The sequence below is a fragment of the Chelon labrosus genome (assembly GCF_963514085.1).
Source record: "Chelon labrosus genome assembly, chromosome: 22".
In the NCBI taxonomy this organism is placed as follows: Eukaryota; Metazoa; Chordata; class Actinopteri; order Mugiliformes; family Mugilidae; genus Chelon; species Chelon labrosus.
Genome location: NC_140355.1, coordinates 13,701,117 through 13,714,301, shown reverse-complemented (window position 1 = coordinate 13,714,301; position 13,185 = coordinate 13,701,117). Strand labels below are relative to the sequence as shown.

The following is a 13,185-nucleotide window of genomic DNA, read 5'->3' as shown; positions in this document are numbered from 1 at the left end:
GAGCAACTAACGTAATATGAAAACTAAATGCAGAAGCTACTTGGATGAGCGGCAAAATGTCTCCAAGAAACTCTACAGGTCCTTTTGTTTTATATTTGTTCGGCTATACTATGACCTGGATGACTGAGAACATTCGCAGCCGTGTAAAAATCAAATCAAGTAACCACAGTGCAAAGTATAAATCAGACCGACATTACAACTAAATAAGAATAGATGACAAAATAAGACTAGATACAGTAATCGCGGTACAACGGAGTTCCAGTCAGGAGAGGGCCAGCTGATATTATGACAACGACACCTACACTTGGACACCCAATATTAAAATATGTCACCCGATCTCTTTATCGTCACAGTACAAAAGCTAGGCAGGGCGCATGACAGCAGAGGGGACCCGGCATAGCAGATGTTCCTGGACCACCCTATTGAGTGTTTGTTCAGTTTGCTCTGGGAAAAGACAGAGTGAATCCGCCCAGCTGCCCCTCTCTGGGACGCTGATAGCAGAAACACACTACCTCATTATAGACGGAGTTTTGTTTGTAGTGGACTGTGCTGTTTGACCTTTAGATCTTTCCCTGTTTTCCTTGGCGCTGCGTGGTGTTTCTCCATAGGCACGCACACAATAACACATTGGAGTAGCGCATTGGAAAATAGGCATACTGTATATTAACTGTGAAGTGGAAAACTGTAAATGCAAGCACAGGCACAGATGACATCAACATCTGGTCGGAGGGTGAGGCTCTTTAATAACCTGGTTCGGTTATTGCGCCTCAGCTCATTCGGAAAGGAAATGCGTGAGTTTGTTGACTGTTGTCCTTAAATGGCAGAGAAGGGCAGAGAAAGGAAAGGGAGCCAGGGGACATACCGGAGCTCCTGGACCGGAACAAGCCTTGCTGACTCATTGTCTGTTTTTTTGTTATTGTTCTATCTTGTTTTTATGAGGAATAAGGGACTCATTGTCTGCATGTTCAGGCCAAATATAGACACAATGAAAGCGTCAGCAGTTGAGTTTTAATGGTTCGCTAACTAGCACTGTATTTTAAGTAAGTTACCTGACTTGATTGGCAAAAAGGGTGACTGTGGAGCGCATTCATCCATAATAAAGCTTAAGAAACGGTGTTACGGTACACAGAAAGGGGGAATAAATGTTGAACGTCTCCAGAAAACCGACCAGCCTACTCCCCCCTTAAGAGGTTAAACTGTGACATCTGCTTCTGTCATAAGTGTAAATCAGACACATCCCACTCTTCAGCTCCTCTTTGCATGTGGACACATGCCTTATAGTTCATCCATACTCCCGGATTTACGTGTTTTTAGCACCTTAATCACAAATAGCATTTAAATATTGTTAACCATTCTCCCAAGAATAAAGTTTCTGCTCTCCTCATCTGTTTCCAGTTGTTTGGGTGGACAATAAAAGTCAGTTCTCCTAGCTCGGCTACACCTTGAAATAAGTCAGAAGTCAAAAATTGACATTAAAATGACTGTTTCAATCAAAGTTATGGTATTATCACGCAATCATACAGTTTTATTTTGAATATCATAATATGAGTCTTCAGGCTTAACCTTACATTAAAAAAAAATAAAGTGTTCTGACAATCAAACAAATGTGAATAGTCACTTAGATTCAATGTTAAAACACAAACTGTTCTAAATTGAATTTTGTACTAGGGAGAGGGCGTCTACATTTCTCTAATACACAAACTAGATCTGCCTTTGAAACCAGGAAAACTAGTGTTTGTCTCATAGACTGTATAAATATGGACCATGTGACGTTATTTTCCCGGGGATGCTTGCGGCGCCATCTTGCAACTTTGGAGCCAAAGTCTGCGCATTACAGTTCGAGAGTGGAGCCCACGATTATAATAAATACTACGCTCTGCTCTACCTCCACCAGTTGCAAGGAAATGTCTCTTTTTTTTTTTACAACTCTCATGCTCCCACTGGACTCGCTGTACGAGTGGTTAGCATAGCAACTGGTGGTCGCTATTATGTTACATCCTGTTTCTATAGAGTCAAATAACTAACTAAAACAAAACTTCTGAAAAAATTGACACTTGAACATGCATCAACATTATATTAACTACGTAAAATGACTGAAACCATCTTAGAAAAACATTTATTTGACGTGTAGTTTAGTGTTTTAGTTCGACCCATGTCCCATCCACTAACATGGAGGGGGTGGAGCTTATGACCTATACTGCAGCCAGACACCAGGGGGAGCTCTACTTGCTTTGGCTTCACTTTTAAAGAGTGGTTCTGTCCGTCCATCTTTATACAGTCTGTGGTTTGTCTGGAAGCTAACCCTTATTTGGACCATAAACTGAAGAAACTAACGTATTTGCAAAATATTAAACTCATTCAATAAAGATGTATGAGCAGTGATTTTATAATCCTCTTTCTGTCTTCACAGACCCTCTGCTGCCCCAAAAAATGGCGAGCCCAAGGTAAGAAGTGAATTATATAGGTTTATTTAAAGCATTCTGCCCTTCTGAGATTATGTTAAAACACAATTTGGCTTGGCATGCATACCTGAGCTGAGAATTGCATTCATAGCAGCAGTGTAAAACACAGTTCATTTTGATGTGATTGGCGTGTGTGAATGCCGTTTTTACATGCATGAGGTTTTTATTTTTCTTGTGTGAATTTGCAGTTTGTGCATGTTGTTTGTCTTCACCCTCATCCAGGACGAACCTCAAGAAATCATTAAGCCTGTCCCGATCACTCACCCCACCCCGAGCACCGCATACACCAAGCCACTGAGTCAGCCCACCCCTGCCTACAACAAGACAGCTCGGCCGTTTGGGGCAGGCGGCAGCGGGGTCACGGGTTCTTCCTCCCCGGGTGCTCCCAAAGTAGCGACCATTCCCTCCGAGTCGTCTGCTTTTACCCCGGCTGCCCCGTCTCAACCGCTGCAGCCTCCGTTTCCGCTTAAGTCGACCTCTCATTCCCCTAACTCATCTCCAGCCAGTTCAGTTCCAAAACCCAGCCTTGGTGCCTTCCCCACCTCTAGTTCTGCCTCTTCCTCCACATCTAAATCCTCCTCACCAGCCAGAGTGACTGCCCCCCCATCCAATCCTAATGTCCCGCACTCCTCCGTCTATAACACACCTATCAACCTATACTCCAATGCCAATGCTTGTGAGGTGGCTATGGGACAGAGGCGAGGTCTTTTGGAGGCACAAGGGCTGACGGAGCATGTCAACGGGTAAGTACCATTCATCAACCACAGTTTGTTTTTCCCTTACACGATCCCTTTCTCATAAAGGGGAGTATAAGGCTAATTCACCATCTTATGTGTGCTTTAGTGAGCAGGCCCAGAAGAAATTATAGTTCGCAGAGGCCACAGACCAGTGTTCATATTTGCTTTGCAGTCTACCTGAAAGAATGCGTCAAAGTAAATACAATTCTGATCTTCCCTCGCTACCGCATGCCCTATTTCACCTCAAAATATGTGTCCCATTTGAAAAGCTAACATGTTTTCACACAGCTGCGTACGAGGATAATCCGATTCAGGCTGTGCATCTTGTTTAAATCGCGCACATGGCAATTGGAAAGGGACCAGAATCTACACAACCCGCTCGCTGATACCACTCCCTGCCTATCTGTAATTGGCGGTGGTTGAACAAACCGTCTCGCTGTCTGCTCAAAAGGCTCTGCTGGTGTAGCGTTTGTTTCTAATTGGCCAAAATCCTGGCAGCTCCTGCTTTTGGAGACCGGCGACAGAGCACACAGTTTGGCTGGCCCGGGCTTCATCAGCAGGATTTTGATCCTCTGGTTGGGTTACAGCAGACTGAGCCAGGTTTAAGTGCTTTGCCACTCATTCTTTTTTTCTGTCACCTGGAAAATGGGTCACATAGATCTGTATTCGTTGGCTTCCAGTCACCCATTTGAGCTTTTTTGGACTCCTTAAAGCTTGGTCAACATCTTTTCGGCTTTTAACCTTGAAGAAATGTTAGGAAGTAAGAAGCAGACGGTAAAATTAAAGTAGAAAATTGTGTCCTATTCAAGTGCTGCATTTCCTTGCCATCCCCTCAGTCTTTCTTTTCCATGAAACTCTGGACTGTCAGCTCCTGGAGGTATTTGTTGCAGCATGTGTGTGTGTGTGTGTGTTTGTGTCCTGACCTGCATGCTTTCTTTTTGTGGTTCCCGTGGTTGTCTTTATGCACATTCTCTCAGAAGGGTGTTTTGGACAATACTGTTCTTGTTTTCTCCAACTCGTCTGTTTACGCTCCTTCTCGGCTTCAAATCTTTTTCCATATACTCTTTCTTTGCCCACAGGAGGAAGGAGAGACAGATACCAAGTTAGTGCAGTAGCTTTCTAACCACGTGGAATGTGATTATAGCCTTTACATCTGTCTGGTTTATGATTACCGAAGGCATGCTTGCACCTCTTTGAGCTAACCCCCGAATTCCTGCTCATCAACTTATAGTACTCGCTTGTGTCAAGGCCCAAGCCAGCTACGAGACCCTGTGAATAATCATTGTCTGGCTTGGGGAGAGGTGGGGGGGGGTCAGCTCACACTCTTCATTTTGTTGCCGGCATTAGGAGCACTAATACCGTGTTTACACCCAGTGCAGCCGGGCCTGTCAGCACGCTGGGCTTCTTAAGTCACCCAGCTCTGCATCTGCCTGGCTCCATCTGCTGCCAGTGTCAGTATGTTTATTCAAGGCCGGTCAAATCACTACCAGCATATTGTGCTTTGCCTAAAAATAGCCTTTGACGTGCGCTTTCTTTGATCGCACTTCGCCTCGTCTCACTTGACCCCCACGCATAAACACGAGTACACAGTGAAACAAATTGCACGCGCCCGGGTTTTCGACACTGAATCGACTCACAGTTTGGGACGGCACTTAGTCTCTGAACTTTGCATGTAAACACTCGGCGTAAATGTTATTGCGTTCACGAGTGCCATCAAATTATTTTTTTGGAAAAGACAAACCCTTTGAAATTAAAGCTCTATACTCCCATCTTGTGGTGAGATGAGGTCACTGTTACTTTAATCTCATACACCTTATGCTGGTGTTTTATTTCACCATTTTTAGTGTAGGCCATCTAATATTTCCTCACTTGCTTATTAATCAGTCCCCTTTAGACATTAATATAATGTTTCCCATATTTTATAATAACTGGGTGACTTTCCTTTGTAGTTTCCCTTATAAAAGTGAGCCACCAAGTACTCTTAAGTAAGTATAGTTATAAAGCAGTTCACCAACCTTTGTCATAATTTATACTTAGCACATCATGTGGCTTTACGCTTTGGCATTGTTTCTGTCTTTGTGCATTTTTCTTTTTCTCTCTACGGCCTCACCTGCAGAACTCCTCCTCCGGCTAGGCCTAGGAGGTAATTGTGAATTCTAGTCGCTGTTAGGCTGGGAGAAACACGTATCTACAAACTGCACCTTTTTATTGATTTTGGCTGAATGTGGAGCACTCATTGTGTGTCATGTGCACCGTGTGTATTTCTACCAGTGAGACTTGCAGGTGATCTGTTAACCTGAACAGTTAACTTAATAACTGCTCCGTGCACGGTCGTCACCTCCTCCGTGCACGTTTCAAACACGGCATAATCTCTTTGCGCAGGAAACCTTTCGTGGAGCCTGAGAATAACGTGTCCCCGCTCTTCGACGCCAGCAAGAAACGCCTGATAGAGGACACCGAGGACTGGCATCCGCGAACGGGAACATCCCAGTCCCGCTCCTTCCGCATCCTGGCCCAGCTCACTGGCACTGAGAAAGGTGTGTGCCGAGCCCAGTGTGTTCACATTGCACATTTATTCAATTTTAACACACAGGATTTAGGAGGTGTTGTAAAGTTTAGCTTGGTATTGCGGTCAGTTTCATTTCAGCTCTTTTAAATCACACTAGGTTAAACTAGTTGACAGATTTAGCCAAAAATCTTTCACAATTTATGGATTTTTTTAAAACCAATTTGTGTTATCCCTGTCTTTTATTATCATATTCAAAACTCAACTGCCTCTAGATGTGAGTGCTTCTGTAGTTTGTTTAAATAACAGGGAAAAAAAAGCTTTCATCACTGTATAATTGATTTTTTATAATACCGTTTTGACTGTACAGTAAGTGACATTTAATGGTTACATGAGCAGCCTGTGGTTTTGGGGCCTGCATCCATCCCTAAGCGCTTTCTAAGAGTGTGTGGATCTATTCAGATGTATAATGACATTTACAGTAACGCGCCTGAACGAAGCGGGATGAGAAATTTCTCTGTCCTCAGTCTGATGTTGCCAGACTGGTGTGAAATATGTGATGTGCTTTGAACGCTGGACGCATGCTCGGCCCCGTCTTGTGTTTCTGCAGCTGTGAACGATCGGGAGAACAATCCAGGAAGTCCTAGTTTGCAGGGATTACAGCTGCTCCGTCAGTTCTTGGATTGGTTTAGAGCAGAGATGCAGCTGCAGCCAGTAGCGGCATTGTATTTAACAGTTGGTCTGCACACATATTCTAACTTTTACTCTTTTTTTTGTTCACTGTTGCAGAGCAAAGTCCAGAGAACAGTGGAAAGAAGTAAGTGGTTGGCGGTTTTTTAATATAATCCAATTCGGTATGCGTCTGTGAGCGCTTCTTCTGCATCTGTCTTCATCTCCCTCACTGCCTGGATATGTGTCTTTTGAGTGCTTTTACAGGAAGTAATGTGTTTTATCAATCGCTCTGTTGTAGTAATTGCTCCATCACAGAGGTCTCGAATTCAGAATTGGCTCCCTCAAAAACACCGCCGTAAGCATATCTCAGAGTCTGCGATTTGGAGTTAAACCTCGATTTCCTGAGCTAGCGCCCCGACAGGATCGCGTTTAATTTAAGGCCCGATTTGTTTGGAGAAGCCGTATTTGAGAGCGTTCAGTGAAGGACGGCTGAGCAGACAAAGCCATAGGCTCGGCTCAGGCTGTGATTGCCACTGCAGTTCTCGGTTTAAAAGTCGATTTAATCTGCAGTAAACACAGTCTGCCCTCCGACCAATCAGTGTGTCACTCACTGGAAGCTGTGAGTAATTAGGTGGTATTGTGGGTAATAGCAGCCCTGCCAAGAGGGAAGTCTCACTCTCCTTCTGTTTGTGAGATTTTATTCAATTTCCTAAGGAGAAACAAATTTGGATTATGAATCAAAGTTTGCAAAGAAAGTGCATTTACTGAGATGTTTCATTTTTCCTTCATTTCCTCCTCTGCTTCCTTCCTTCTGTGTTGTCGTGTCCCTCTTCGCCTTCCGACTTCTAACCTTCCAACTTTTCCTTCCCCTCTTGTTTTCTTTAATCCTGTCTCACGGGTCAAATCAAGAGTGAACAAGCTGGACCCCGAGGTCATAGGACACAAGTACAACAAGCTGAGAGACTGGCACCATGACGTTTCAGCACGGGTGCTGAACGTGTAGCAGAAGAGGCTTCGTTTCATTTTCTCGTCGTGTTTTATTTCACTTTGACCTTTTGTTAAACTCACAAACGCCATCATTTGGCAAACCATATGAAAAGTTAAACCTTTCAGTTACAAAACGACCAGAGAACAAACCCTGCTGATGTTGAGTATGTAATTATATTTATAAATGAAATGCCTGCATGAGGGTAATAGTGTAAATGTGCACCTCTCTGCAGTAGCTTGTTCATGTCTGAGCCTCCACTTTCCTCTGTAATCTTATTCTTTGTCTTCCTCTACGTGTCTGTATCTTTTTCCTTATTTTTCTACACTAACCGAAGTAGCTGCATTTGTGACGACTTGACCTTAATAAACTATTTTCTTTATCGCCTTTGCCTATTTTCCAATCTTTTCTTCTGTCTTTTCTTCTTGTATGGTTGGGTATACGTATAATGTGAAATGATTAGTCTTCTGTCTGTGGTCTTCTGAGGTAATTGAGGTAATGGGACACGAATTACCAAAGCGAATCAGTTATTTGCACTAGTTTTCCATGCACTGTTCACCTATTCAGGGAATTATTGGTGTATTTCTTACTATTATGATGCTATTATTGAACATTACTGACCATTCAAACAGAACAAGATCTAATAAGAGGAATAAAACGTGCATCAAAAGCATAATAAAGCCACAACTCTGCTTTAGGATCAGGTTATTGGCTGATGGTTGCTAGGTGCTGGCTCTGAGAAATCCTTCGGACTCCCATAAAACATACAACTATCATATAAAATACATATTTTATACAAGCCATTTTGTCATTATCAAAAAGACACTTCTTCTGATGAGAGCGGTTCTTTTGAAAAGAATAAAGTAGATGTTTGACCTCAATGCATGTGTATGTGTGTACCTAGCCCAAATATGGTCACCTCTGTCTCCAAGAGGCTTCAAAACGGTAGTCCAGAAACCATCGACTGACATCAATGTGGCCATCTTTTATATATAGTCTTTAGCTGAAAGCTTGGTCCCATTAACATATATCATACTCTTAAATGCGGAGGGAATTACATATAATATTGAGAACCACATATGGTCCCAACTTTAAAGTATTTTACAAGACAAAGTCTAGAAAGACCCGTGCTTCTCATTTCCTCCTGAAATACCTTGTGGCTCTTTTAAATCTCGCAGTGCCACGGGAAAACACACCACCGCCACTTTAAAGTATCCCTGTGTCTCCTCTTTCAGGAGGATAGCGGCAATAACCACCTAATAAACCTACTAAAATTATAGGATTGGTTTTGTGCTGCTGGTGAATGTTGAAGATGTGGGAGCTGATTGGAGCGGGAGTGCAGCAGATGCTATGACAGCACCACCTGTAATTGTTGCCTGATGTCAGTAATCGCGAAGCCATCTGGACAGCGGGGAGCAGTGTATATCCTCATTCAGAAGTTTGCCATAATTGGCCCCCTTTTTCCATATGTCCCTAAAATCCTGCAGATTTTAGTGCCTGCGGTGGAAGAACCTGCAGTCAGGAATAGCGCAAGAGCATTTCCACCGTAGAGGGAGATCAGCTTACACCATTTAATGCGCAAACATGTGTTGTAGTGAGTTATGGTTATATGAAAGTGTGTGTGTGTGTGTGTGTTTTCTAGTGAAACGGTTGACATAGCCACTCCCGCTATGCACACGGTGCCTGCTGCGAAAACATATTCCAAATCTGCAGCAGCACCCAGGAACGGCAACGTTGGCGCCCCTTCTACATTTAAGAGCCCTGCAGCCCAGAACAAGGCCTCCTTCCCGCCTGGAGGTCCATCAGGTAGAGTAACATATACTGTTTTGGAAATCCTCACCCCTCTTGTTGCGTTCCCTGCCACTGAGATGGTTCTGCACAGTTAATGTGCATGGCTGCAGTCGCGGCGTTTAGCCTGCAGAGGGCTGCCCCGTTCTTCTAACCAACTCACCACCGCTGCACAGCCATAAGCTTTATGGCAGGTTTAATTCCTAACCCATTTAAGATTATGAGCTCTATAAAAACCCAAGGTATTCGGTTAATGAGCTCAGATTATTGGCTTTTTACCGAGATCCCCCTGAGCCAAATAGATTATGAAATTGGAGAATTATGTATTTAATTTTGTGCGAAAGCTGCTCTCTAGGTGCAGCAATCCCTGCCATGAGACCTCGAGCCGGTCGGGGGTAAATATTTGCTGAAATGCATCACTCGGCGGTCATTATTAGCAGTATGCCCTCGCACATGAGCAGACGCACTGTCAGCCTTTAAAGAAGCGGCCGCTTGAAAGAGCAGGAGAGGACACAGTTAGTTCTCTGTTGGCTGCTGTTTATCAGATTAACACATATTTGAGTTCAAGTAAACAAGCACGTATCTCATAGTGGACATGGGGAAGGGGGCTGAGTTTGTGGAATGCTACTCACAATCTTCAGATTTATTTGCTTAAAGTGACACTTACTCTTTCTCGCTCCCCAAATATGCTAGGATTGGTGATTTAAAACATAAACTACTGAAGCACAAGATGCTCCCGCAGCCTTTCTCTCATCGTCTGATCGTGTCCTCTCACGTTTAGTTCCTTTGCTCTCCCCTTTGGGGTGAAATTTAGAGAGCACTTGCCCCTTGACCCCCCCCCCCCCCAGTCTCCGATAATGGGGCTCTCTTTGAATAGTACCTCTGTTCTCATACCCTCAAATAACCCCTCCCTCTGCAGGTGGCGACCCCTATATTGGCACTGAAGAGAAGTAGGGAAAACGTGTCCATCCCCTCCAAATATTTTGAGACGAGAGGAGGGAGATAATATTTTTCCAGGTGTCTTGGAATTTGTTGTTTCCTTCAGTGGGGAAAAAAATAAACCCTTGTCCTCTCTAACCAAGATCTCCTGCCGCAAGCACGGAGGTTATCATATCATTCCCCGATCTCCTCTTTTGTAGTAATTCCATGAAATTACTAAATCACTGCCTCGATTGTTCAGTCATTTCCAGTTAGTGAGCGTTATCTAGTCCACCCTTGCGTGTCCAGCTATTTTCCCATTTGCAAAATGACTCATAATTTTGCTCTTTTTAGGTCTTCCTAAGGTGGGTCCCTCATTTGGCAAAGTGTCAAACCCTGCTACCAAAGGTCCTGACCGCCCCAACCCGCAGCCACATCCTCAGGACCTCAACTCTCTGGTGCAGCGGGCCGAGCACATCCCGGCGGGCACGCGCACCCCGATGTGCAACAAGTGCAACAATGTCATCAGGTACATTGGGGGGAAAAAACGAGAACTTACAACTATTAAACACAGACTCCTTTATGCGGAGCTTTATGTGACTTTCCTTGAATCCCTTGCCTGTTCCCACCAGGGGCCCGTTCCTCGTGGCCATGGGCATGTCGTGGCACCCCGAGGAATTCAACTGCGCTCACTGCCGCTCCTCCCTGGCAGAGGCGGGATTCGTAGAGGAGAAGGACCAGGTGTACTGCGTGCGCTGCTACGAGCAGTTCTTCGCTCCCAGCTGCGCCCGCTGCAACCAGAAGATTCTCGGGGTGGGTTACAAAGCTGGAAGCTTTTTGTTTTTCTGCCTTTTGTTTACGTACCGAAAACTCGTTCCTTACCAAGTAAAGGCACACAGCAGAGGTTGGATGTTTAAGCCAGTTCATATACAAGCAAGATGTTCAAACAAAAGCTGGAATGTAGATATAAAATAGATAATATCATTAATCTATTGTCATTATAGCATCATTTTCTGTACGTCAAAGCTTTACTAACTTTACCTACCGCTGTCATCTCTTCCAAACTTCCTAAAGTGTAAATGTATTCATGCTATCATTTGTTTATAACTGTTCTCTGAGTCACAGCAGAACAAATTAGGAATGCTTGTGACGGACCAGCAGCTGTCAACACTAAAGTATTGCTGTCACTGTGAAATGTAGATTATTACATTTAGCACATAGAGAGAGATCAAGATTGTTTATGACTCAAGCTACTAACCTATGAGGAATGGTTAAAATAAAACTACATGACCTCCAGAGACCCAGATTTTTAGTCTTTTTGTCTTATTTCTTCGAATTGTTTGAATAAAAGATGGATGAAAACCTGTTTTTTGTTCCATTTCCTCTATAGGAAGTCATGAACGCCCTGAAGCAGACCTGGCATGTGTCCTGTTTCGTCTGCTCAGCCTGCCAACAGCCAATCAGAGGCAACATGTTTCACATGGAGGACGGACAGCCATACTGTGAACAAGGTACTGTACAAGGAGGCCGCCAATGCTACATAAGATGTTGTAAAGAAAACCATTTCAAACGGACTGACGTTTTGTAAATGTGCCGCTCACTCAGACTACTACAGCATGTTTGGGACCAACTGCCACGGCTGCGACTTCCCCATCGAGGCCGGGGACAAGTTCCTGGAGGCTCTGGGCTTCACCTGGCATGACACCTGTTTTGTTTGCACGGTAGGTCCTGGAGGTATTTTCAGCCAGCAACACATGTTGGACCTAAAAATAGGCGCAGGCTACAAATATTAAGCGAGTAACAAAACAATGCTGCGTGCTTGTTTGGCTCTCCCCGCAGGTCTGCTCTGCTAGCCTGGAAGGTCAGGCGTTCTTCTCCAAAAAGGACAAGCCTTTGTGCAAGAAGCATGCCCACACTGTCAACATCTGACCTGACTCCGTGACTCCAGATAAGATCGGGAAATAGCGTCCATTTCCTGCGATTTATATTCCGAGCAGATGTTAAATATTTCCAGAGTGATCTGCTTTACTAGTTTGTATTTTCCGACAGAATAACATTCGGTCACAGATTCCACTGAAAGCTTTGTTTTAGCTGTAGCACTACGTTCATTTGCCAATTAGTTGTTTCACATAGTTTTATTAGCTGGATTTGCAGGCGGTGCGTTTCACGGCACTGTTAATCCCCTTTGCGAGTTAAATATCTGCGTAAGCGGATTTTTTTAAATCCGCTGGACTTTTTAAAGGTGCAAGAGGTGTTTTCGAGCTTTTGGTGGGCATTGTTGTGTTAACACAGAAAACTAGAGTTTACTTGCTATGATCTACTGAGTTCCTCTGGCGTCACATATTAGAGAGAAGCTGTGCCGTGTAACAATAAAAGAAAGTGCACGGTTTATAAATTAGGATTATTTAATTTAAAGGAGCAAAAAAATATTTATTTGTAAGCAGGGATCACTCAGTCAAAATGGGAAATACTGTAAGTATTACTTTTTTCATTTTTTTTTTTAAAAGATATTTAATCATTCCTAAAAAATAAATAAATAAATAAAAGCTCCACTTATTAATGTATATAGAAATGTGCAAATGATGCAGGCTTTGTTTTATTGTAAATGCATCCTGGTGTATTTTAAAAGGGCTCCAGACAGTACTGACCAGACAGATCAATTAGACGAGACGTTCTGTTGTTTATGTTCATTTTTTTTTAATGTCTATAGTTCGGGAGCGAAATGTTTAAAGATCAATATTACAGAAAATTGCTTTTTTCTTTTCCTTTTCTTGGAAATATTTGTCACTTTTAAGGACCTGAACCCTCCAGTTTAAGAAGTGTTTGTGCCATCAGAGCTGTTGTATTTTCTCTCACTGACTGGGATTATTATTTTTTGGTGGAACCTGCTCAAATAACATAAAACTGTTTTAATGTGTCCTTCTAGATTTTGAATTCTGCTGTCAGTCTTTTTTTCCCCATTTGTTTTGCACAGTCACTCTGTTTGCATTCAAATAAAATCTACCTTGAGTACCAGTAATCTCCAACTCCTTAATGAAGAGAAACCCTTTGTGTCTGCTGAACTTTTTATGAGTTTGTTGATGCACAGAAAGCACTGCCGTGATGCATCCTGTTGTT

The 13,185-nt window shown here is 43.4% G+C and overlaps 1 protein-coding gene across 1 annotated transcript in view; it reads left to right on the top strand.

Annotated features, from left to right (window-relative positions):
- Positions 1-13,083, top strand: part of pdlim5b (PDZ and LIM domain 5b) — a 35,638-nt gene extending 22,555 nt beyond the window's left edge. The window contains exons 4-13 of the mRNA XM_084571653.1: positions 2,411-2,444; positions 2,685-3,205; positions 5,582-5,736; positions 6,495-6,522; positions 9,005-9,168; positions 10,423-10,597; positions 10,701-10,881; positions 11,459-11,579; positions 11,674-11,789; positions 11,908-13,083. Coding sequence (XP_084427779.1) covers positions 2,411-2,444; positions 2,685-3,205; positions 5,582-5,736; positions 6,495-6,522; positions 9,005-9,168; positions 10,423-10,597; positions 10,701-10,881; positions 11,459-11,579; positions 11,674-11,789; positions 11,908-11,997 — 1,585 coding nt within the window. The 3' untranslated portion in view covers positions 11,998-13,083. The remainder of the gene's footprint in view (positions 1-2,410; positions 2,445-2,684; positions 3,206-5,581; positions 5,737-6,494; positions 6,523-9,004; positions 9,169-10,422; positions 10,598-10,700; positions 10,882-11,458; positions 11,580-11,673; positions 11,790-11,907) is intronic.
- The last annotated feature ends 102 nt before the right edge of the window (positions 13,084-13,185 follow it).